We start from the raw sequence: 27,584 nt of genomic DNA on the forward strand, positions 1-27,584 counted from the left end.
GCCGGATGTCGAAAGCCCCACCATTGTGGATTCAGAACCTTGGCGAGTCAGTCTGTCAGCTTCCTCGTTACCAGCGATGTTGCCCTGGCACCCACATCAGGAATGTTTCGTTCAGTCGTCCAAGTTCCAGCAGCACCTGATGACAAATCCACACCAACTGGCTCGATATATCGTCGTTGTTTAGTGCTGATAATTCTTTCCGACTGCCGGAACAGATTCAGATGGTGCGACTCCTCCATTTTTGCCACAAACATTCTTCTGCTGCCAACAAAATGGCATACATCTTCGCCGACTCTGGAAACCATATGATCGGCGGGCAACAGGGCCACCTGATGTTTACCAAGGAATTTCCAGATGGACGCATGACCATATGATTAGCCGCCTTTCCACACGCCGATAGTGTCAAATATATATATACGTCGTTAGCTATTTTCCGTTTCACCTCCAAATAGATTGCGGATAAATTTAGAATAGGTTCAAGTGCCACGGTCGGCGTACTGCTCAGTGCTCCAGTAATATTTAGGCAACGGAGCCTCTGAAGCTTGTGCGAACACCTTTGTGTCCTCTAGGAGCCATAGCAAGGTGTCCATTACTAGAAGCCAGAACGGAAGAAAGAAAACCCCTTCCTGCGAACAACCCATAAAATACTTTGCCTCAATAGGCTTCTGTCTGATCAATATGTGGATTTTTCACCAGTCTGGTATGGGAAGAATGCAATTGAGGAAGAGCGGATCCATTCCATGCCATCTTGCCTCGTTACAAATCACCGCAAATGAGGCATAATTAAAGGCGCCTTCGGTGTCAATGGATCCCCCTAAGGCATAGTGGTGGATTTGCCTTTCTAGTAGGCATATTACCAACAGTGTTCAGAGGGCTGTATGTGTCTGTCGGCCCCGAGATGAGATTTTGGATACTGCCTGGGAAATGCACTTCCAGCAAATGGTTTGCCTCATCGCTTTTTGTGTACCTCCCGCCCTGTGAACGTAGGTAACCCAACTTCTGGCTTCGCTCTTTGACAAGGATCCGCTTTAGATTTGAGGTTGCCTCACAAAAGCGTCTCTATGATTATCGTTTCGCCAACTTGCTATGCTCTTCTTTAGAACTTTTTGAGCCTCTTTGTACTGAATCCAGCAAACGGCTGAATCAGAATTTAGAGCTCGATTGAGGAGCACCCTTATCGTAATCCTCTGGTTCGCGAAATTCGAGGTCCACCATGGTGTTTTACCCTTCTTTAGCATCTTGAGTGAACAGCTCTCTTCGAAAGCTTCTCTCATGCTAGTTGTGATCATCTGGGTTGTTTTCTCAATTGCAGCAATGGATTTGACGCGTCTCCCAGGAATCGTAAATCGGGCCGTAGACACTGGCTGTAAGCTTTCCACTGAAGTCACGATGTCTCCGCGGATATCGGACTGAATTTTTTCCGGATTCCGGAGGACCATTCCTAAGCGTGAATTTCATTTAATCAGCACCACGAATTTCGCAGGGTGGTAGCATACAAAGTGCTGGTCCTTTTATTCGCCATTTACAACAAATAACAAGTCGAGAAACCGGAGGCTGGGCGCTTCAGGAATGAAAGGTTTTATCCCATTTGTACGTAGTCCGTTATGTATATGCATTTAGCATGTCTGACTACCCACTTTAGTGTGATATTGATATTAGTTGCAGTAAATTTACACGGTAAAGTCACCTTTGAGCTACTGTAACTTAACTAATGGGATGATTTTGATCAAACTTGGGGATAATATGCTTCCTATTATATTTTATACTACTACCACTTTTATAACTCTAGGATAAACTCAATTTCCCCAAAAATATGGTAATATACTATTATTAACTTAATTTGAACAAATATCAATATGAGTATTTTGAGGCCTGGGCACCATATAGAGGCAACTTCATGATTTTTTTCAGATTTTTCGGTTGGGTAATTTCTGAGAATGGGTCCGTTAAAGAAATCATCACTTTGCACCCCTCCCACTCCCCGCCTTTTTAACAAATCTCAAAACTAAGACCGACTTCGAAAAGTACTATTCGAGACCTTTCATTTGATACCCAACATGACTATATTCGGTGAGAAAAAATTTTACACCTCCTTTTTGCATGTATGGGGACCCCCCCTAAATCTCAACGTAGAAAGATATCATTCACCACATGTCTGGGCGTTCACAGTTCCCACCTTTCACCAAATTTCGTGTCAATTGGTATAGCCGTTTCTGAGAAAAGTGCTTCTGACAGACAGACAGACAAATAGACAGACCGACATTGAACCGATTTTAATAAGATTTTGTTTTGCAAACAAAACCTTAAAAATGATATTATAGTTTTCCAACATAAAATGTTATAGCACCAGAAAAATGCAGTTCTCAACAGCATTGTCAACTCTTGGACTCCTAATTGTCACCAAAGAAAGTTATAGAATTTATGTACGCCAGACTTGAAACTCATTTTTTTACATCACGAGCAAATTTTCAATTTTTCCCTTTGCATCGGAATTCCTTCGATGATTTTCGCAAAACCTTTACTCTAAAGAAAAGTTTAGTCTGTGGGCAACATGCCTGCAATGGAAGACAACAACTTCCCACGAGATTCTTACAAACATGGATGAACCTTGGTCTCGGACTCGCCGTAGCCGGCATGGATCTACGGAAATGGAAAAGTTGCCCAGGCGCAAAATTTCTCTTGAAGGTCTCGCAGTGCTGCTGTTCGGTGCTAATTTATCATAAGATACTCGCACGAAAGATGCTGCGGGTCCGCACTGGAAACTTAGAAACTTGTTTCGAAGTGGAAACAAACAATGATCCATGCTGTGCAGCCGAGCCACTATATCGCCGATAACTTTAAGTGATTTGGTGAAAATTTTAAACGAGATCGTTACCTCGCGGGGGTTTCCGACAGGCAGCTTTAAACAGCGATAATAGATAGGTGCCTGAAGGCGTTTACCTCATATCTCCTAATTGAGGCTTTGGCTTTCGGCTTTGTTGTTGCACTTGGGCAATTTCCGTATGTTATTAGCTGAAAATGAGGAATATCGTGAAGACTGCACAGCAGTGACCATCGTGAGAACTATTTTGACCCAGATAAGACTACGATATGCATAGATGTGCACTGCGGGAGCCGCCTGGGCCCACATGACGGATCAATCGGATTTGAAACATCGGTGGTAGCCACAGATAAAAGATCTATTCAAAAACCGTCGAAAACTAATAGACAGACACATTCCACTAGCCCAAGTAAAACTCTATTCTTTTGAAGAGCATTCTTGCGGTCACTTTCACCATCAAAACAAGCGTAAACAGATCGTTAATTACACACACAAAACATATGTAGATATACACAAATAAAATATATACAAAAACTTGATAAGCGATGATATCATTCGATTAAAAGACTTTACACCTTGTGTGGATTTAGCCAAATGACTAACAGCTAATCACCTGCTTTATTTAGATGCGATTATTCAATGCTTTTTCGCAAAACAAAACAACAAAGGATGGCGAAAAGCAAAGAAAATAGGAACAGGTAGGATACTCCATTGCATGATCACATCGAAGATTTCGTCAAAAACTATTTACAAAGATCTTGATTAACTTTCGATGAAATGATTGTTGAAAGATTTAGATGAATGTTCACTCATAACAACGACCGCTAACTCATTGTAGTTGATAAACTATTCAACGAATCGAATGAATTATTTCGTCAATTCCGCAAAGTTTTGTGTACAAGTCGTCGTCTGTTGCACGCATTGTTGAGAGTTCCTCAGTTCAAAATTCCAGAAGTCAGGCGTAATAGTCAATAGCTGGTGTTCGAAAAGTGTGATGTTCCGGGTTTTTTGAACCCTGCATCCGATACAAAAGAAAGGGACGACGGCGACATGTTTATTTAATTGATAAAAGCTTATGGAAAACTGTTGCGATATTAAGGATTCGTTTTGACAATTATTAGAATGCAAAACGATATCCAAAAGACACCGTACTCCTATTTACATATGTACCCGTGTATATGATTACCACTCATCTCTTAGTGTAGGTGGATGCGTTTACGCACAGAGTCTTGGAATCCCGCAACAGTACGCTGTCGGACTACCAACTAAAGACCTCCCTGTCATCCCGTTTGACACTTTACTTCGGGCTAGCCCTCCCGCTCTCCCGGCTTTGGGAGCCTTCAAGTCAGGAAATTCCTTTCACCAATGGGAGGGAGGGGAGAAAGGGAGTTGTAAGTTCAGAGAACCCCTTATCATCCGGGCCCTCCGCCGGTCGGGTTCAATCTTCTTCGTAATAAGAAGAATCCGAACATAATGCGCAACAGCATCTCTCTGACCATGTCTGAGAAGAGCTCCACTGTGTCTGCATAAAGCTGCTAGCGAAAGCCGTCCCACCTCTCACAAGAGAAAAAAGTTTGTTCAACGGCGTCCGCCAGTCCATTGCAGAACACACAATCAGGAGATCGCCCCCTCCTGTGCAGGTAAGACTAAAATCCTCCATGCCCGCTTAGAAGTTGGATAAGGAAGTAATCAATCTCACCGTGCGTTCGGTTCAGCGACGGTTTTAAATTCTCAATGAGCCGCGTAGTCTATCTGCCCCTTGGCTCATTTTACCAAGGGAGTTGCCACTCGGTAAGGGTGCGTTGACGTTCTTCATGGACAACCACCTGTCTTAAATTCTCGCCTTTACAGCGGTAGATAGCTTTGCGCTCGTTGGCAAAGAGGGCAACGGAGATCACTCCCACGATCACCATCACGGCTGGTTCGGAAACAGTGCGATAAACAAACACCTCTGCACTTGAGCAAGATGCTTACGATGCACCTCCTAAGGAGATATAGCCATTCAACCACGTTTACGCGCCATCGTTCGCGGTTTGGTAAAATACGCTTCAACTCCGACCACAATTTTCCGAGGCGCTTACATTTTTCATCTACTGTTCCGCGTCATAAGTTCCTGGGGCGACCCACTCGTCGACTATCTTAAGATTGCGGATTCCACTGCATGGCATAGACAGCAATGGAGTTGTCGCCCTTTCCTAATATGTGACCTATCCATTGCCATTTCCACCTTTTAATCAACAGCCGACCCGATAAAATTCTTTGTTCGTGATATCAGGCCAGTGTACCCCGATGACATCTCTCAAAGAAGTATTAACGAAGGCTTCAAGTTTTTGAGTAATAGTTGCGGCCCTTGCACTACTCCCATATATCAACAGAGAGAGAATATTTGCATAGAACAGTCTCATCTTGATCTTGGGGATGAGATAACTCCTTTGTCAGATTTTAGAAAAAACAGCGAAATCTGATCTAGGGTTCTTAATGCTTCGAGCGACATCAAGTTTCTGCCGTCAGCAGGAACGTCGCTTCAAAAATGTACAAATTTATCAAAACCTTCTATGTTTTGCGTGTTATTGCGGATGGGATAACTGCGCTGACCCATCAGACAGAAAGGTTCTATTGGTGTTTATCTTCGCTCCGGCTCTATTTGGTTTGCAAAACCAAAGCCAATCGACCAAGGTCCATGACTCGGGAAGAGAGCAAACAAGTGTCATCAGCATATTAAAGATATTTGAGGAAAGATAGCATTCTAATAAAGAACATCACGGAATAATATTGGTAATAAGATGCAACCCTGAGGGACCCCATTTTGGACCCCAAATTCCTCTAAGATTTTACCTCGATACAACATGTGACATTTTACGCTTCCTATGTCACTGTGATAATAGCTAGCAGATTTCTGTAGTGCCCCTCTTACGTAGAGTTTGTCGTTGTCGCTGTACAAAACTTTCTCAAAATCGACGAAGAGGAAGTGAAGCAGGGATCTGAACACCGCAACAATAATCTAAAGGGGGTTAATATGGTCATTTCAGGAGGGTCCAGAGAGGAAACCAACCTGCTCTCTGTCAATCAAACTTTCGAAATGTTCCTTGATTCTGATTATTTTAGCTATTGTCTTTGTGGCGGCAGGGAGCAAGCAGAGAATCCTCTAATTGTCGCACTCAAGACGGGTGGCCCTTCTCGGAAATTTTGCGATTATTCCCTTCTTCCACTCCCAGGAAAAGGTCTCGTATTTCCAGTATTTCCGTATGAACGAAAGTGGAAAATCTGCAGGTCCTTCCACCTTTTCAGCGGCTCATCATATTGAATGAAGAGTCAACCCCCAAAGAATTTGCTACAACATGTCAGTTCTTCCGTGAAGCGGTATAATAATAATCGTTGGCTCCACATTCCAATTGAATCTCTGCCTTGAAGTATATTAGAGCACTTCATTTAGGACCGTATTAGTATACTGCACGATTACAATACCGTGTAGGAGGCAATGTGGTCAGCATTGATGGTGATTATTACCTTGATTTTACTCAGGTATTCATTCACAGCTGAGTCGACTTGTACCCGAGAGCCAATCACGATACACATCCCACTGCCATCAGTGAGATTTGAACCGGAACCTTCCGTACAACAGCCTAGCGTTCTGTAATCATTACTATCTGCAGCACCTTCTGCTTCCCTGACAAGCGCAATAACAATTTCCGCTTTTGTCACGGCGCATATGACCCTGAACTTCCCGGTATTTTGCACGGAATCGCGTGTCACCCCTCACAGTGACGAATAGAGCCCTATATTCCCTGAACCTATGATAACTGCTAATTTCGCAGTCAGTCAGATCTTGTTACCTCCCTACAAGACATAGCCGACAACTTAAGTAAGTAGAACATTTTTAATGGCGGTCCAATACTCCCCAACATCCTCAGGCGAATTATTCTAGATATCCGTCGCCAGCTGGATTATATAAGCAGTCAATGTAAATCTTGAGGGATCGCAGCTCCCCAAACCTCCAACAAGCGGCTAACGCAACACGAAAACGAAGGCAAGCGGTCAATTGATACCCAAGTAACCTTATAGCTATGTCTGTGTTGGAACAATGTGCCGCCAATGAATCCACAATCCTCCCACCATTAACATCACGGGCTGGAAAACCTTGCCCTTCCCCCCACATGTTCGAGCAAAGTATTTTCAGAACCCACTACGTCATTCAGCTCACCCATCTCATTCACATTGCCACTTTTAGAGAGTTTCTTCTTGACTACATTCAATTTCTTATAGACAACTTCCTCCTACTCTACATCGGAAGCCTCCATTGGTACGTAACACTATGCTATGCAATGTTTCTCATTCCGGACTGGTACTTCGTAATCAATATCCAAACCTGTCCCCAAGTAATGAGGGCGCGCCTTGTGATTGCACAATGGCCCAACAAGAAGCGAAGTACACGATCTAACCTCACTTAACTTCAGAATGTCCTTGCACCTTGAAAAACACTGAAAAACCTAGAATCATGGTAAAACAGCATATGCCGAGGAATTACTCTCAGATCAAGCACGAGTCCTTCTTTAAAAATTCAAAAATGAAAAAGACATTACATGGCCAAAATGTGGAGGACGAGTTGCTTCTCTTCAGTCAGGAGACAACAGCCGCCGTTAAACCGCAAGTTATATCAGCCGCCATATGTACTTATACTAAAACTAACTTACGGGACTTCTGATAGTGAGCCAAGAAAATACTGTCTTCGCAATGGACCTGCTCGTACACCGTCGACATCTGGGACTCTTTACGAAACCGCTATAGAAGAGGGCTCCAATTGTCATGCCCGGGAACATCGGAATAAGTGGAAATCCACTAGATCCTTTTCAAAGACCATTACCAGAAGGTCAACTATATTCTGGACGAAATGGCCAAGAATAGAGAGTATATGCACTCGATCGAAGAGACGCCTGTTCGCGGATACCACAAACAACCCAACCTATTTTCATCCTTGCTGCTTCCAGAAGCAACATCCCCCTTTCTACTGCTGCCGCCGCAAAGATATTGTATTTGAGGATATTGCATCCCCGATTCGGAACTGTGCCGGGATCGAAGCGATTATGTCCTCCTTGGTGGTAATCTCATTGATATCTCTACATCTGATATGTAGTAATTCCATCGATTAGGCTTCCAACAGCTGCACTCATGTCTAGAGCTTTGTCGGAGTTCCTTCTGAACTCAGCTGATTTTTCCTTTGTTTCGCTGAGCAGGTGTAACAATGTTGGACACCAGTTTACCAGTTTCTTCGAATTTATGTCGGTTTCATAATTTTCTCCCCAAGTTCCTCAAAGTTACTTCCTTCGTGAGAAAGTTTACTAACATATCACATTCAGTAGCGTTTGAGGCTCGTAATAATTGGCACTTGCACTCGGTGATCTCGGAATTTTGAGCTCATGCAGAAAGGATTTTTCTCCTCAGTTCGGGGTTATTTGCACTTTCGATATTTTTAAGATTGTTCATATCCATGATAGTTGGGTGCCAACTCATGACTGTTATCAGTGTTCGGGTGTGTAGTCACTAAAAGATCCCATGGTTATCTATGCAAGCAGTGCCCATATGGAGTCTTGCGCTCAAAGTCCGATCAGTGCTAATCAGGTGTGGTCCTTCTGAGCCTACAGCACTAACCTAATGGTGGCGGAAGGCTCTTTTAAGCCTGCTATGGATTTAACGGAAAGGAGGCATTAATGCCCTCAATACCTCCTGTAAGCTATTTCGGTAAGATTTCACATTACGTACTTAGATTACAGAATAATGCACACATCAGCCCAAAGTCAACCATTGAAAGTAGGGGTTTAGTGGCAAAATTGTAGGTGTTAATCCAGAATGCATTTCCCAAATTTTCATCACTTTGTACACAATGCTGCGGCACATACTACCCTTCAACCGCCTAATGGTGAACTGTCGTCAGAGATTTGGAACAATGAAGGCCAACGCCATATGTTTGACTCCTTTCAGTTAGTATGTGGGTACCCCGATATATCATACAAGTATCATTTTTCCTGGGACCTTTTTAACGTGTGTATCTGTAAGATCGGCAACGATTGGAAGAGCATAGAATTCACTCTAATCCCGTAAGACGAGATTTCCAGGATACCTATCGCTCGGATTTGGTTGCTAAAGATAACACCTTCATAATCCTGTGGTACCTATAGATGACTGTGATATTAAAGAAGAAGGAACGCCAAAAAGATATTCTCCCTTCCTTCCCCTTCATCAATAGAGAATGGCTGGAGGCACTGGAAAAACTGCCCGTAAACTCGGTTTGGGGTTAACAACGCTAAGATTAAAATGCTTTGACGTCGGTCGGGATCTAAACGAGGCTTCTAACAATAAATGAAGTTCATGCATTCCAACTGAGCATCGCATTACGTAAGAAAGCAATTCTGAAGGAAGTGCAGATCAATCTTCAGCACTCGACGTGCCCCTCAACTTACCTGTTAGCTTCCCTCAAGGAACAAAACATCGACATCCCCTTAATACAGAAGCCCTCGATTAGAGGGGAAATGACAACAAAAGAGCTTCAAAGCAAATAGTACAATATATTTTTCAAAACGATATCAATCAGCAAGACTCCGAGCTTGCATCGTTACCAGAAAGGGCTTTTCAAGTTTGTGACGTGGTTGAACATGGGAACAGAAGCCTTGGAACTATATCATTAAACTTCTTCTATCATTGTGGGGAAACCCGACCTGTTCTCTAACAGAAAGGGCTCTGGTGTGGTCCGCAAATCACAACAAAAAATGTTATCACTTGAACTCCTGAGGAGGATAACCAGGTAACGAATGTAAGAGAACGCGATCTGCTCTTACCATTTGCAAAACTAAGCATGGTGTTGGTAACTGTTGGAAGTTCATACGCTTTCTGAGGAAGGCACCTAAGATCTAGAATCAAAATGACATACGTAACTGCCACATTAGTCAAAAAAGTCATTTGGCATGTTAGTTTGCACTATACTCACAGTGACCAGCAGGCAAACCGTAAAGGCTTTTGAGAAGGACACGTTTTCCGCAGCCAATTCGCCGTGTCTTTCGACGTGCAGTCTACCAGTATAAAACCTGATAGAAAGCGTATGCCGGTGAAGTCAGGCTCCTAATTCCATCCCTCGTACATCTGAACAAGGTCTTCAATTATTTCCTGATCCTCACGATTTTTTAGCTCTATCCGGATTTAAATTTTCCCTACGAAAATAGAGTTTGTTTAGTTATTCGCTCTCAAGGTTTTATTTCATCCTCTTTCGTTAACTCTCTTTACATTGTATCCAACTGTGCTCAGGATTTTCTTGTGCAGACCGCGTTCGAATCTGAGATGGAAATTGCCATCATAAGTGAACCGTATAGAAACCGTCACGATGGCATATGGGTCACAGATTCTACTGGTGGAGCGGCGATATGGGCCTGCGGTCGACAGGCCAAACACTGTACTGCAAATCGGGCGGTCAGTGGCTTTGTGTGAACAAAAATAAGTGGTGTATATGTATACAACTGTTACGCCCCACCAAGTCTGACCCTGTCTGAATTCGAAATGCCTGAATCTTGATAATCTTGTTCTCGACGGAAGGGGACGAAGTCCAAAGGTGATTGCTGGTGATTTCAACACTTGGGCCCTTGAGTGGGGTAGCAGAGAATCAAATGCAAGAGGGCGCAGTTTATTAAAAGATTTTGCGCAGATGGACATAGTTTTGGCTAATGAAGGTGCTGTAAACACTTTTCAGAAAGGCGGGTCAGGTTCGGTTGTAGACCTGACCTTTGTCAGTCCTCCACTAGCTCGTGGTATGTTCTGGTGCGTCAGCAAACGTTACACCCATAGCGATCACCAGGCAATCTTCTTTGAGACATGTATCCAGCCACGGAGCAAAGACCCATCATGCCCGAAACCGAGAAAGATTTTAGGCTGGTCTGCAAAAGCTTTGTATGAGCAGGCCTTCATAGAGATGTGGTTAAATCAACCTGATAAAGCAGGCACCTCTACGGAAAGAGCCGTCCTAGTGCCCCATGCATCGCCAAAGCATATGACGCGTCCATGCCTAGAAGGTGTTCATTCTCCAACAGAAGACCAAACTTCTGGTAGAATGGTGAACTGATTGGCCTTCGATCAGCCTGCCACCGAGCCAGAAGAGCGGCTCAGAGAATAAGATGAAAAGTGCGCCTATAAAACAGCCCGCAAAACTCTCAAGCTCGCTATCCAGCAAAGCAAGACGAAATGCTTTAAGGAGCTCTGCTCAGAAGCGGATGTAAATCCGTGGGGGAGTGCCTACAGAATTGTGATGGGATGATTCAGAAGCCGTTCACAGATCACGTGTCCTTCCCTTTTGCTAAAAATCATCTAGGGGTTATTCCCCCAGCAAGAGGAGAGCACCGACACATTCCAACCACCTGTGAATGTGACGGCAATTCCGCCAGTCGCCAGAGACGAGCTGCTAGAGATCTGCGGTAGAATAGGAGACAATAAAGCGCGGGCCCGGACGGAGTAGAATAGGGCCCTTAAGCTTGCCGTGAAATCCAGACAGGACATGTTCGCTGAGTTGTTCGAAGCGTGCATGTCCGAGGGGATATTTCCAGCGGCATGGAAGCGGCAGAAGTTGGTACTTCTGCCTAAGTCTGGTAAACTCCCAGGTAAACCATCCTCATACAGACCCATAGATCTTTAGGACACTGTGGGGAAAGTGTTAGAGCGGGTAATCTATGATAGACCATTGATGCCATCAAATTAGTTACTGGCTTGGCCGAAGATGCAATTCACGGAAAGGGTAGTACCAGCAAATATTGCGTGGTAGTAACCCTGGATGTGAAAAATGCATTCAATATGGCCAATTGGAATCTAATACGCAAATTCCTAGTGAAGGTTGGTATTCTCGCCTATCTCGCTGCAATCGTCGATAGTCATTTAACTGAAAAGAGGCTCTGGTAAGACAACGATGACGGACCCCAAGAGTACGTTATTTCCGCGGGTGCTCCGCAGGGCTCCGTGTTGGGCCCACTACTGCGGAACATCATGTACAACGATGTACTTAATATTCCCCTTCCGAGGGAAGCCGCAGTGGTGGGTTACGCTGACGGCATAGCGCTGGTTGCAGTAGAGAAGCATCTCGAAGATGCTGAGTTATATTCAAGCGAGGCAATCAGTACTATTAACAGTTGACTAGAGAGCTGTGGTCTGACACTTGCGGAGAATCATATCATCACTTCCAAGCCGACCATCAAATACTCGGAGGTGGTGATAGACAGGAAGCTTAGCTATAGGCAACACGTGCAGTATGTTTACGATAAATCATCCACTGCTAGTATGGCCCTGGCGAGGATGATGCCGAATGTGGGAGGGTCACGGCATACCTCTAGGTTCCTTATAGCTAGGGTGGTGACCTCCATCATGCTCTATGCGACCCCAGTTTGGAAGGAGGCGTTGCGGATGTCAGTTAACAGTAACAAACTGAGTGCAATCTACAGGAGGACAGCCCTGAGGGTATGCTCCGCCTTCAGGACTGTCTCAGATGATGCAGAATTCATCATCTCTGGAATGATGCCGATTGACATCTTGGCAGATGAGATGGCGAATATATACAATGCGAAGCCAATCTCACCTTTTTGGCGGAGACGAAGAACGCTGAGAGGGCGAGATCCATAAATAGATGGCAAGAACAGTGGGAACGCTCGGGAAAGGGTCAGTGGACCCACAGGCTTATTCCTGCCATCACGGTGAGATTAATTATAACTTTGGCAGTTTCCCACGGGGCACGGAGGATAACGCCAATACCTGCACAGGTTTAAATTGGAGACCTCACCCGATTGTCCAAATTGCGATGGAGTCTGAGAGGACCCAGAGCATGTATTCGTCCATTGTCCGAGATTTGTGAAAGAAAGGAGGAATCTAGAGGAGACTCTAGGAGAGGTGCTGGTACCAGAAAATCTGGTGCCGAAAATGGTAGCGCAACAAGAGAACTGGAGTGCGGTCAACTCTATGACCGCATCTATCCAAAATAAATTATGAAAGGAAGAAATGAGGAGAAAAGTGCGGTCAGAAGAAAGGTGACTAAGCCAAAATGAGCTGACTCCACCCCGTGATGTAATACCTTATGGCGGTTCCGGGGGCAGGGTGGGAGCCTGGGGTGGTTTTAGTCGGTAAAAATCCAGACCGGTGTCTTTTGAATACTTCCATCTCCTCACAAAAAAAAGACAGACAGTAAACCGATTTTAATAAGGTTTTGTTTTACACAAAATAAAGCTTTTGCAATATCAATGTAAACCCTTCAGAAACTATCCGGGAATCCCCCTTTTATAAAAATCTGTATAGAATCTGCCTCTAGATCTAGATGGCAATGCAGTAACTAGAGAGAAAACATGGCTTTCTGAAGTATTTAGTGAAATTTTAAATTTTGTTAAAAGAAAAAGAGGTACATTCTTGCAAGTGACTTATCATCTAAACTCTAGAATAATTGAAACACATTATTTTAGCAAAATATAGCAAAATAAATATCTTAATTGCTTTTATGTCGAGAATCTAGATGGCATTCAGTCATGTACTAAATACCCATCACCACTACAATTACTGCCTACAGTTGTCACCGCTCCAGAAGCGAAAGAGCGAATCGAAAGGGGGCCGAAAAGTATTCCTCTACTCACACACACTGTCTCTCTTTCCCAAGCACCGCAGTCTCCCATCGCTCTATTCCACTTCGATCAAAAACAGTTCGCCAAGAGTAGTTCAGAAAACACGGAGCTGGCCGACGAGTGAGAACCGTCCATCGCCGTCATTCATCGTCCGTCTCTAGATCAAGAAGAAGACGACGCAACGAACCGCCATATTGTGGAAAATGAGACAAAAGATTTTTTAAGTGGTGCAATGTTTCGGTGAAATACGTGACTTTTCCTCGAGTTTCCGCGTCTTGGAAGTGAAAATTTTGCAAAAACAATAAGGTAAGGACGTGCCCCAAAGAATCAGTGCGGAACCCCATGGATTACGTAAGCGCTCGTGCGGGAAAAGATGACGCGGAGCCCGCAGTGCAAGCCGTTCGGTGGCCCAGGCGTCGCGCGTCAGTGAGTGGTTTTGCGACGAATTCCGCGTGCATTCTTGGCGAGGAACCGCGCGCTGGTGCATTTCGCTGCGAGAAGTGCAGTTTCTGGTGGCCTTTTGGCGCTAATTAGAAGTCGAAATCAAAACAAAAACCTGAGACGGCAAATGGCGAGACAGAAAAAATCGGAAATTTTATGTTCCCATGCAGAATTCACCAACACAAAGGTGCGGGGCACGCATCGTGTGTGTGAAAAGAGGAAAAGCGAATGGGACGTGGGCGGAGCGGGGCAGCACTCAAACCTGGCGCTTGGCTGGTGGCTCGTGTCGCAGATTTATCGTTGATTCCTTTCTGACGCGCGTCCGGGCACGTATCTGGGGTAGCTCACCTCCCCTACTCGCGAGGGAGACTGGCCGAGGTACCTGACGGAGCGGGTGGAGGAAGTGGGCGGCCTGCGATGGAGTGTCTGCTGCTTGCGTCGGACTCGCTGCCCGTCCCGGTTGCCAGAGCGAACTCGGTCCGTGTGTGGATTGTGTCGAGCCTGAATAGCTCGTGGGACAAGGATGTGAGATGGAGGAGGCGAGCGCGGCTGGCAGTTCAATGCACTCACACATGACCAGCGCCGGTGAATATGTGGCAAAAACACTTTGCACATCTCTTTCGGAAATTGTCAAAAAATTGATGGAGTGCTCTCGACTGTCGGCGCAGTGGTTTTGTTTTGTTTGCTTCTTTTTCTTATCTGTCGACTCATCTTTTTTCTTCGTGTTTTTCTGGTCTAGCGAGATTGCATTGTCAAACTGACAACTTGTTTCGAGATGGGCTGGTCGTTGTTTGTTTACATGTTTTGCCGCCAAAAGCTTTTGAATGGGAGACGGTGCTGGGGAGGAAAACAATCGAAAGCAAATATTTAAGAAAATCAACAATAGGAGATAATAGAATTCATGCGATAGAACTGTTAGCAGTTCCTCTCTGTTGTTGAGTACATCACAGGTCCCCATATTTAGGAGTAGCCAGTAATTTCTTGCTTGAAGCGCTTCAAGAAACGTAGAATACCGCAATTTATACTATGATTCTGTTAAGAGAAAGTCGCACCGCGTCCTTAAAAAACAATTGTGCCCCTGCTGCTGGGTATAGTGTACCTATTAATCATAGTAGCAAGTCTATTACCGTGAGGAACTTTAGTATGTTCCCTACTTTCAGATCTTTCAACTTTGCATCTGGTATTAAGTGTTCTCCCAGATGCCTCGGCCTACTATGCACAAGTGCCGGACACTGTCCCAGGATAAGTGATAGTTTAGCTGACAGTGACCAGTGAGAATCCCCACTATGATTCGAAAGTTCTTTTTGGTGAGGTTTAAGTAATCATTTATGCGTATGGGTTCGTATCCCCAATAAGCACCCTGGACTGCTCCATTTCTGGTAGGCCCGCCCAATTTAGTTCATAGCCATTATCAGATTCCACAGAAGGGTTCTGGCCGGTGTAAAGGCGTCCCTGCTCCCTTCTTGGCTATTTCGTCCGCTGCCTCATTGCCTTCCAACCCAGCATGGCTTGGAACCCAGAGTATCCAAACCTTATTGAACGAGCCGAGCGTATTCAGTCTCTCACGCCTTCCCCATACCAGTTTAGAGTTCACCTGGTTGGACCTAAGTGCCTTGATCGCTGCTTGGCTGTCGGTGAGAATAGCAATGTTCTGCCCCCTGTAGTTCCTTTGGCTCCAAGTATATTTTCCTTGAACCAATGATACCGGCACCCGCTCCGTCTGCTGTGAAGAATCCGTTAGAGTACCAAGTAATCAGTTGTTGATTTAAGTCGTATGTCCCAGTCACCCTCTTCCAGCTTGCCTTGTTATTCCAATGTGTTTCAAACCTCTTATCAAAGTGAAACCTCGTTGTCATGTTATCCCTTCGTATCAGTAATTCGGGATATCGACTCGAACGAATATCAATCTTCCTTCAATTTAGGCAGCTCCCCGCCTCGCTGATACTACTGGCCATCCTGAATATTGCCCTCCTTGCCTGAATCGGTATGTGCATATGGAGAGGAGTTAATCCCAGAAGGACCTCCAGGGATGCCGTTGGGCATATCCTCATTGCCCCACTGATACAGACGCAAGCCAGCCTTTGGAGCTTATGTAATTACCTGGCTTGTGTGCTGAGTTGGGTTCTTTCTGCCCAGATTACCGCTCAATAGGTAATCATTGGCCTTACTATTGCAGTATATATCCAAAGTAGTATCTTCGGGCTGCAATCCCATTTTTTCCTGCTATGGATCTGCAAGTCATCAGAGCCCTCGCGGCTTTCCGCCATGTGTCTTTCAGAGTAATTTTTGGTCTAGCCTAATTAATTTGACCTCTGTTTCTCGTTTCCTCTACATATCATGTAATCTTATGGTTCTCAGGTGATCAAGCTTATACCTCCTAGTGAATGGTACTATGGTGGTTTTGGCGGGATTGATCCGAAGCCCCACCTTCCTGCACCAGGCACTAGTAACCCTTATTCCAGTTTGGATTCTATCACATAGGGTATCTTCATATTTGAACCTGCAGATTAAAGCAATGTCGTCCGGTAAGCGTGTTGACGGTGCTAGTTTCCAGTTTTCCTTTCTTCCGCTTTTATTCGCTGTTGGAGTGTCAGGCAGAATGTTGTCGCCTGCCACCGAGGGGTAGAACCCCAAGAAATGAGTTCTAAGAAGCAGGTGTTCCCTGCCTTCGTCATTCTCGGTAAATGTCCCATGTTCCTTCTTCAAACCGACAGAGGATATTGCCCCGTCTTTGGCTACAGTCTGGTAAAGCCTGGTTGCTTCTGTGATCTGTTCGATCCCTTCACAGAACTCCCTGAAGCTGTTCCGTTTTGCTTCCCTGATCGCGTTGCTATACGCGGTCGGTGCTCTTTTGTACCTCTGCCAGTCCCCCGTTGAATTTATACTATACAGGATGTCCCGTTTATAATGACACAAATTTAAATGGTGGATAGTATCACCTGTTTGAAGAAAATTGACCCCTGGAATGGCCACTCTATTTTTTACCGTTACAGAGTTATAGCGTTTTTCTGAATAGTGTCAAAAAGCTTGATCTTCCCAAAAAAATCACAATTTTCCACTCCTTCAATCATCTAATCCCAGATTTGATGCCATTTTTGGAAACCACGTAAAATTCCTTATAAATGGATGTTTTTAAGGTTTTGTGTAAAACAAAACCTTATTAAAATCGATTCAATGTCTATCTGTCTGTCTGTTACACGCATTTTTCTCCAAAACGGCTAAACTGATCCGAACGAAATTTGGTGGACAGATGGAAACTATGAAATCCCACGCATACAGTGAGTGGCATAAATTTAGGTGGAGTTTAAAAGGGGGCTCCCCATATATGCAAAGGGGGGATTCAAAAATTTTCTTCACCGTGTAGGGTATCAAATGAAAGGTCTCGATTTGTACTTTCCGAAACTGACCTTAGTGCGTGAGTAAGGAGTCAAAATGTACGCATTTGAAGTGAGACAGGACTCATTTTCGGAAACTGCCCAACATAAAAATCCGGAAAAAATCGGAAAAGTGCGCCTAGATGAAATCTAGGCCTCAAAATATGTCCCATTCCGATATCTGCTCAAATGAACTTACTAATAGTATATTCCTTTTTTTTAGAAATTTACTGAAAAACCCCCCTTAAATTCATCCTAGGACTTCCGAATTGTACCAGCATAGAGGACAATATTTCGTATATACATGCAAAATTTCGTGGAAATCTGGCAATTAACGCCAAAGTTATAGCAGTGCAAACTTAGCAATTTGGCGCGAATTTACCACTTCCAAAGCCATGCAAATCAGACGCTGACGTCATAATTACCCGGAATAATTGACATTCGCGTGAAATATTAAAGTCGCATTTATGAAGAATTTACTTATCTGCAGCCCTTTTTAAAATTTTGTGTAAAACACTTATGTGAAATCTAATCTTCGAGAGATGTCCTATTCCGATATCTGCTCAAAAAATTTACTAATAGTATATTATCAACTTTTAGAAATTGACTAAAAATCTCCCCTTAAGTTCATCCTAAGTGTAGTGTGCACCGACATAGAGGACAGCCTCGTGCATACACATGCCAAGTTTCATGAAAATCCAACTATTATTGGGAAAGTTATAGCAGTTCAAACTTATCAATTTCGTGCTAATTAACAGCATTCTAAGCCATATAAATAAGATGCTGACGTCATAATTAACGAGAATAATTCACATTCGAGTGAAATATTAAAATTCCATTCAAGAAGAATCTAATTCTCCCTAACCCTTTTTTATATTTGATGTTGGGTAAATTGTTGGCATTTGCTAATAATATTAAACTCAGAGTGTGAAGCGTTTCAGGTTGACTATTTCAATACAGGGCTTTCCATCAAATGATTTATTTAAATTACTTTCTAAAAAATAGATGCTAATAGAATTTTTAACTATGTGACACGGAACTGTCAGGCTCATCGCTCCTTACATCTTTTCGTCGTGATCGATTTTGTAATTTTATTTTATCAAATGCCTGATCAGGATGTAATCGCGAGACCTTCAAATCCCCATCCAGTGTATCATGCCACCATTGTTTTGGTCGGCTTTTTGGTTGCTTACCATTGACTTCGATGTTCTGACCAATACTGGTTGTTGTATTCTCGTTAGCGTGAATTACGTGACCACACCATCGAAAACGACTATGTTGCAGTTTTTCCACGATCGGTGCAAACCCATATCGATCGCGGATATTCTCATTTCAGAGGTGATCAAAACGTGTCACGCCACCAGTGCAATGCAGCATCTTCGTCCCCATTACCGCAAGACGCCGTTCATTGTCCATTATAGTCAACACTCAAACTATAGAGAGCGGCAGACGGACGACATTGCAGTAAATTTTAGATTTGGGACGTGCACTGATACGTCGATCACAAAGAACACCAGTTGCGGAATGCTACTTCATCCAGGTGGCGTTAATGCTTGAAACATTTCATTACGCAGTTCTCCATTGGCTGGTAGCATTGACTCGAGATATTTAAATCGCTCAGTTCTTTCAATGGCAGTAATCTGCCCCTCCAGATATTTAAATCGCTGAGTTCTGGCAATGGTGGTAACCTGCCCATAATATCTCGGGTCAATGCTGTAAGCCAATGCAGAACTACTCTATTCACGAAACGCTATAATTCTGTAATGGTAAAGGTGAGAACTGTGAACGCCCAGACATGCACTGAGTGATATCCTTCTCCGTTGAGATTTAGAGGGGATCCCCATACATGTAAAAGGGGGTGTACAATTTTTTTCACCGAATATAGTCATGTGGGTATCAAATGAAAGGTCTCGATTAGTACTTTTCGAAGCCGAAAATTTGAAATATGTTTCTGTTTGAGCATTCATAAAAAATGCCCGGAACGTTCCAAATCGATAGGCTATCCGGGTGCCATCCATATTTCGGCCGCGCGCCGGTCAACTGTGAACTGTAATTGACAGACCGGTGTGATCATGGATGGCGACGTTAAGAAAAACATGGAAATTTTGAAATAATAAAAAAAAACTTGTTTCTTTTTCGGACAAGGACTTGTTAGCATTGATGGAGGGAACAAGTGGTTCCCGAAATAACGGTATTTGCAAGAATAATTGTCCACACCAACGAAAAAGAAACAACAAGTTTTTTTATTATTTCAGATAATTAATCGTTGGAAACACCTCATAATCACATTCAGATGGAATTTTTTTTTGTCGAGTTACCACAATCTCGGCAGGTGTCGGATTTTATCTAATACTAGTACTAAGGGTCAAACATTTAGACTCAGGCAATCATACCAACTTAAAAGATAAAGGGGACACTGTTGGTGTTGACCGGGAGTAAGTTAATGGGAGAATCCTTCGAAACCTCCCCAGAATGGTGTATTTCTGGATGGTTTGAACCAGACTGTGTGATAGTGCCAGGACATCAAGGGAAGCCGTGAGGGATTTAGCATATCATTGAAACGACAACCATCCACTCGAGACGCTAAAGTTCTTTGATTTCTCAAACATATGGCTCAGGGATAGCAATCAATAGTATACGCGGCCCATCTGATCAACTAGCAGCGCGCCAGGATTGTTGTGTGGTATGCAGCGATCAGTTAAAATTTGGCGGTCCCAATACATGCTGTAAGCAGAACTATCAACTGCTGCCTGCGGCTCATACCGGTAAGCCGAACATGTTCCCATGATGAAACCGAGCTTGTATGCAAGGTTTTAGCATACATACGAAATTGCACCAGTTTGTATAATGCACCGCAGCCATTACAGTACAACCGGAAATTAGATAGTCCATTGCCTCTAACGCCGAACCACACATCACACACAGTGATGTTCTGCCGCCGTGTCCCTATCTCCGATGTCACGAGGCAGGTTCAACGCTTCACAGCAGGGTTTGGATTATGCATTTGAAATTTGGACATTGTAGTCCGTATTCGCCGCTGAACGTTTTTCAGATCGATATGCCGAATGCATAAGCCAGTGAAAGGATAGCGAATATATTCAATGCACTAATAAGCGAATAAAATATTATTCTTCCTCGAGAGATGCGATTTTAGCTTTACACGTCGCAGGAACTCGGACAACAGCATCCTTCAAATCACGAATTTCGAGGCATTTATAGAAATTTGTCTCAGTTATTGCTTGGTTGGGGAGGTCACCAATGCTATGTCCGGCATACGGCTCGTGATGGCCTTTGCGGATGGCTTGGATTCGACAATTGTCTATCCGAATATCACGGCTAAACATGTCCACTATTCGCAGTAGACTTCTAAGGTGATCGTCAGTATTACCATATAACTTGATGTCATCTAAGTACATTAAGTGTGTCAGCTCTCACTTAGCACGAAAGCCTTATTTTATTGCAAAACCATACCCTTTAGGATCATTCAGTAACCATACAAAATCAAAGGGGACTCAACGAATCCCTCTGGAAAATGCTCTGAAGGATAACCTCAGATGAGCGCATTGATAAAATGGTCACCATTCCATAACTGTCGCCAAAAACTTTCTTAGTTTGGGATCAATGCGATACAGATGTAGGACAACTCGGCAGCTCTTCTGCTCCTTGGACAAAATGTATTGGTCTCGAGCATTGACCCTCCAACTAATAATTAACGTTATGAATTTGTAGAAGGTTGGTAAGCAAGTAATCGGTCTTGTGTCTGGGGGTCCTGTATCGTGTCCTTTTTAGGGATAAGATAGATAATCCCCGCAGTGAGGAAGAGGGGAAATTCCTCCGGCCGACTAATGACCTGCTAGGTGCCAACAGACCATGTATACTGGTGACTATCTCCATTTGAGACTTTCAAGAATTATATTTCACGTGAAATTTCTACTCGGTGGTCCCCACGGATCCAAACTCTGAAGACTTAAGAATTCGCAATCACGACAAATTCAACTTGCCTGTATTTTTAGTTGTTTAAGCAGTAAAGAGATGAACTATATTCTTGAAAGTCTTAACGTCCAATGTCTCCCTCATTGATATTTTACAAAGAATATAGCGATTTCTGATTAATTTTGTAGTTAGGATCGCTCCTGCTCCAAACGAGGGTTGGAGCCCAGACAGAATTAGTATACCTCGGCGGTTTAACTATGGTCCCGTTTTACGGTCAATCAGTTAGCCTTTGATGCTGGAATTCTTTAATAAGTCCTTAAAGTAGGGTAAGAAGGTGTCAGTGGCGCCTTCATGTCACAAAATCCTAACACTAGGCTGCTGTATTGAGAGCAAGGGGCAGAGTTCAGCAGGCGCAAAGCCAGCCGTAACATTCACGAAGGAAAACAGCTCTCCTACGCTGCGTCTAGAGATCCTGAGGTCCTCAAAGAATGTTTTCCGGCGTGACCCCCTTAAGGGCAAGTGCCCTGTACAGACCATCGTAATTCTGCATCCATTTGCATGAGTCTGGAACAGGAGCTCTTGCGATCGTGTCTTGTTATAGACGAAACTTTTGCTATGTTGCGTTTTGATCATGGTTTTGAAATTCTTGAATTCCCGAAATACTTCATTCTCCTGTCGTAGAAGTCGAACTTTACTCAAACGATACGGAAATTGTCGAAGTTTTTCGATAACCTGTTATTTAAACATATCATCATCAACGACGCAACAATCGTTATCCGGTCTAGGCCTGTCTTAAGGAACTCCACGTCGCATATTCTTTACCTTTTTCAGTTCGAATTCCGAAAAGTATGTCCGACGTACCTTTGCTATCTCTGAGATCATATTCCGTTTGCATTATTCTCGCCTGAGTAAGGCTTCACTTCTTTACCCCTCACTTACATAACTGCCCGTACCCTTAATTGGGTATCCCTTAGCGACAACAACAAAAGTACTGGTTATTTAGCTCGTTGAGCAGAAAGAAATTGCAGAGAACTAAATTAGGTAAATTCAATGGCTATTCGAAGATATACCCTAAGCTTCACAAAGGTGCGTTATCGTGACGCAAAATGTGTTAGCTATTCACTCACAAATCTATCCACTTCCACAACGCAACCTCGTATAATACCCAGATTGAACTGAATTCAAAGGGGGAGAGCAGATTTGATTCTATATTCGTACTTGGAACGTTTTCATATATGAATTTTATTTATCATAACTCGTACAGAATCGTATCGTAACTCGCCATATTTTCTTTACAGTACCATGGAGGATCTAACGAAAACCATTATGTTCACAACAAACGCCATTCAGAATGGAACACCAACTACCATTCAATATCAAACGGCGGATGGAATTTTGAAAACACCAAAAATCGAAGGGCAGAAATCAGGGCAACAAGAGTTCCCAACATTCTGCTACACAACAAACGTAAGTCCCGGTTGAGTATTAAACGTTCCACATCTCATCGCCAATTCTTCTCATACAGAATTTATTGCAAACGAACACAACAACCGTGAATCTTGCACAGTTAGCAGATGATACGAAGACATGTTATATTGCCGCCCAACCGATCGGTTATAATTATGCGCTCGTCAATCAGATGCAACTTGCACAGAATGGAACAGTGGCTGGTATAGCAACGGTTGACGGACAAGGACGTCTGCAAGTGGTTAACAAACCAGTAACAGTAAGTTTCTAATTAGTAGCCAATTTCAAAGCATATGATAACAGTCCTGTTTCGCTTAGAACACAATATCGAATATAAGCTTCAAATGTGATGTTTGCGGACTCATGTTTACCCATTTAACACTCTTGAATCATCATAAACGCATACACAACCAAGGAGCCACAGACAATAGCGACCAAGATCAAGCCATAACAGTCGTGACACAATCGCAGAATATCGTCCAAGCGCAAAACCTGGTATCTGAGAATGGTCAGACGCTTGGTCAAATACAAATAGTGGCAACTGAATCCCTCGAACCCGCACATCAACTTCAGCAGACAAACGAAGTGACCGTATCCACAACCAAAACCATTACCTTGGAGAAATTGAAATGTATGACATGTGGAAATACACTAGTAGCGAATCCAAAACGGAAAGGTGGTCCGAAAGTGCTTCGATGTGAAACCTGTACAAACAATGATAATATGCAAGCGAGTCAACGCGCCGGGACACAAATTTTTGTAGCACCCGACGGTGATGTGAAATTTGAAATTGGAGAACTGCCCACAGGGAACGGTGATCCAACAATTGAGACGCTAAACACCCAAAATGTTATTCCTTTGACCCAAGTCTCCAACAACAATGTTCAAAACGTTGTAAAAATTCAACAAAATCAACAACCCGCAAATAACACCAACAATATTCTGCCTGGGCATCATCCGGTCAAACGGAGAAATCTTGCTTCCGTGACAAAATGTCAAAAGTGTAATGGGTCGGGTGTTATTTTCATTGGCTGCAATCAAAGGAATATCAAGCCTGAGTGAGTAAAATCAACCAAAGTCTGAAAGTAGGGCTGTCTAATAACGTCTTTGATAAATTGCAGGCAACCAAAACCCTTTCAGTGCAATATCTGCGGCGGGACATTTTCTCGATATTCGAGTTTGTGGTCGCATAAGAAATTGCATAGTGGCGAGAAAAACTATAAGTGTTCAATTTGTGGATTGGCTTTCGCAAAAGCTGTGTATTTGAAAAATCATTCCCGCATTCATACAGGCGAAAAACCCTACAAGTAAGCTGGGTTAACAAACTGATCTCGCGAAATCCAACTTACAAAATCAATCCTTTCTACTCATTTCAGATGTCAAACCTGTGGAATGCAATTCTCACAATCGCCACATTTGAAGAACCACGAGAGAACGCATAGTGGTGAAAAGCCGTACGTTTGTGAAGTATGTGATAAAGGGTTCGCGCGACATGCAACACTGTGGAACCATCGACGGATCCATACGGGCGAAAAGCCCTACAAATGTGAGATTTGTGGTTCAGCCTTCTCGCAAGCTGCCCATTTGAAGAATCACGCAAAAGTTCATTCCGGCGAGAAACCATTCAAATGCGACATTTGCTCGGCGGCGTTTGCTGATCGGTTCGCACTGAAAAGGCATCGTGGAATTCATGAAAAATATGGTAAGTGGAAATTTTACCTCCCTATGGATTATATTGGGTTGGGGTAAAAGAAATGTTGTATTTGTGACCGAAAGTTGAGGTTATATTTAACATACTTAGAATTATCCGGTTTAAGTCAAATATGCTCCGTTTTGTTTGCAAACTTGTTGCCATTTAGAAGGCAATTTCATTATCCCCCCTTCTTTATTTGCAAAAAACTCAGGCTGCCAGTTTTCGCAAGCCTCTTTTGAGGCCAACTTAGTAGCACCAAGAGCATTTTGCATGGACCGGAAGAGACGGTAATCACTTAGTGCCAGGTCCGGACTATACGGTGGGTGCGAAAGGACATCCCATCCAATCTCCCGCAGCTTCTGGCGGGTCATTAAAAGTGTGTGAGGCCGAGCGTTGTCCTGGTGGAACACAACACCATTCCTATTGACCAATTCTGGCCGCTTCTGGTCAATCGCCTGTTTCAAACGGTCGAGTTGCCCAGAGTAGAGGACCGAATTGGGTCTGGCCATAGTGGATGATTCCCTTCCAATCCCACCAAACACACAGCAAAGCCTTAATGACCGTCAATCCGGGCTTGGCAATGGTTTGGGCTGGCTCGCCGCACTTCGGCCACGATCTTTTTCGCTTGAGATTTTCGTACGTGATCAACTTTTTATCACCAGTCACCATCCGCTTCAAAAATGGGTCGAATTCGTTCCGTTTCAGCAGTGCATCGCAGGCGTTGATTCGGTCCAAGAGATTTTTTTCCGTCAACTCGTGTGGCACCCAAACATCCAGCTTTTTTTGGAATCCAATCTTCTGCAAATGGTTCCAAACGGTTTTATGGTCCTTACCCAGTTCCTGGCCAATCGAGCGAATGCTCACATGCCAGTCTACTTGGATGATTTCGACGATTTTATCGGTTTCTACGACGATTGGCCTACCAGTACGGGATGTATCTTCGACATCCACTACACCAGAAGAAAATCGATCGAACCAACGCTGTGCTGTGCGAATCATTACAGTATCGGACCCATAAACTTCACAAATTTTTTTGGCCGCCTTCGTTACATTTTTACCTCTCAGGTAGTAAAAATGTAAAATATGACGAATTTCTTGCTTGGTGGACTCTTATCTTTGACGCGCTATAACTTGAGACTGAAACGTACAGTCACAACACTGTCAAACAGGCACTTGTAGCACAGATTGTCGTCTTCAAATCGCCGTATAGAATGACCCAATGCGATAAGCACAACACAAGATATGTTTAAGGGTCCCCATCTATTGACAAAATACGACATTTCTTTTTCCCCAACCCAATATAAGACAGTTGCACTTTACAGAGTTTGAAATTCATGTCAGGCTAACGAACCGTTTGCTATTCACAGGTCAAACAGCACCTCGTCAGCCAGCCCAAAAACCAGCAGAACAACAACAAAACGGTGATGGGAGTCAAAACCAAGTGAATACGGTTGTAATCCAAAAGCAGGAAGCAGTTGAAATGGACGATGGCACCCAACAGACCGAAGTTATCATATCTGGATTATAAGACAACGTGATAGTTCGAGCTATCGATATAGTTTCGAAACTGGATACAATTTAGAAAGGAAAAGGAACTAACGCAAAAATCCACATACACACCATACAAAAAACGAAGACTGGATATGTAACTATATAAAAGAAAAATCATTTAAGACAAAGACGCATGTATAAACACTACTGTAAGAATAACTTCTAATGCAAACGCTTGCAAGTAAGTTAATCCCGATCCAGAGAGTCATTACAGAGGGAATTGTCTCTGTCTCGTCAAGGATATCTTCCAAAGATTTCAAACGAAATGATAGACGATTTGGCCACTAGATTATGGCTACTTAGGTTCCAGTAACAGTATAGACATACTACTCTCACATATCCTTAGCCCCTCCTCTGAAGTTTATTTTTATTCCGTCAATGAATATACAATGATGTTCTATTGTAAAAAATTAAGGAAAAATCAGTGAAGAGAAAATATAATTGATTTATTGTTAATTATTTTAATTTATTCAAATGGTAAAGGACTAGATCAAAGAAGCAGCGAGTGAAGTGAGGCGATTATAAAGTTCGCAAGATGATAAATTTCGTTTCCTTTTGTGAAGAAAAATATTACTTTAAGGATTAGCGAGCGAAAAAACAGCTCATAGATATTAATTTTACTACACACGCTTTTTAAGAAGAGAATTATTATTCAACTTACAAATAGAAGAAGTAAATATGTTTATCAAAATTAGGTGAAATTATGAGTCGTGAAATTTAAAACTGTATTCTTCCGGACAATATTGCTTTGTAAATATATATAACCGTATTGAAATAATATTATCTTTCTTAAATTAGTTTACAACGGGAGTTTGACTCTTGAGTTATTTCTTCAAAATAGAATGTCGCCGTCGTCGAGACTCTACAATCTTGGCCTTCAAGATGTCCTTCCTCCGACCATTCCGATCCAATCAGTCACGTCCTCCATTTTCGAAATTCAAACTCATGCGCTATTTTCGTCAACAGAATCTACCCAGCGTTATGAGGCTTTTCCACCAGTCTTCGTCCTTTTGCTCTCTTTTCGAATACCCTTTTAGGTATCAGTGTCATCCATACGTTCAAAGTGGCCAGCCAAAAAAATGATGATGCTTAAAAAAGTGGTAGTCGGTTGGCGAAAGGTCCGGTGAATATCGTGGATGAGGCAGAGTCTCATACTGCAATTCGTTCAACTTTTGAACCGTTGTTCTGGATATATGAGGTCGAGCATTGTCGTGAAGGAGTATCACCCCATCTCTGTTGACTAATCTCGTCCGTTGAATACTCAATTTTTGGTGCATTTCCTCGAGTTTCTCCAGGTGCCAAAAAAAGAATAGTGGATAACTCCAGCTGTAGACCACCAAACAGTCACCATTACCTTTTTCGGATAGAGGCTCGGTTTCGGCATATGCTTCGGTTACTCATCAGCATCTAGCCATTGTGCTGATCGGCGACGATTGTCGTATAATATCCACTTTTCATCACATGTCACTCCCACGTACTCCAGGAGGGCGATCAGACCCGAGTCTGCAAGGGACTCATCTGAAGTGGCTTCGGCCACGGCGCCTCACCGGAGGTTATCTGGTACCATGGGAACCGGGACGGCCCTCTGAGAGCATATGCTCCGGGAGAATTCCTGGAGGATGTGTTCTCGGCCCGGTTATTAGCGGTTGGAACTAGTGGGAGTTTCATGGTGGTTGTGG

At 43.4% G+C, this 27,584-nt stretch overlaps 1 protein-coding gene across 2 annotated transcripts; it reads left to right on the plus strand.

Moving 5' to 3' along the window:
- The first annotated feature begins 13,419 nt into the window (after positions 1-13,419).
- On the plus strand, positions 13,420-26,703 carry LOC119651786 (zinc finger protein 239). 2 transcript variants are annotated; one of them, XM_038055545.1, is made up of 7 exons: positions 13,420-13,752; positions 22,493-22,661; positions 22,720-22,920; positions 22,980-23,719; positions 23,783-23,968; positions 24,038-24,363; positions 25,722-26,703. In XM_038055545.1, the coding sequence occupies exons 2-7, from the start codon at positions 22,497-22,499 to the stop codon at positions 25,880-25,882; spliced, it is 1,779 nt and encodes a 592-aa protein (XP_037911473.1). In that variant the 5' UTR covers positions 13,420-13,752; positions 22,493-22,496; the 3' UTR covers positions 25,883-26,703. The 2 variants fall into 2 exon arrangements, with proteins under 2 accessions (XP_037911473.1, XP_037911472.1); XM_038055544.1 differs by lacking the exon at positions 13,420-13,752 and adding an exon at positions 13,852-14,074.
- Positions 26,704-27,584: the final 881 nt, after the last annotated feature.

This window comes from Hermetia illucens, chromosome 3, assembly GCF_905115235.1.
Source record: "Hermetia illucens chromosome 3, iHerIll2.2.curated.20191125, whole genome shotgun sequence".
In the NCBI taxonomy this organism is placed as follows: Eukaryota; Metazoa; Arthropoda; class Insecta; order Diptera; family Stratiomyidae; genus Hermetia; species Hermetia illucens.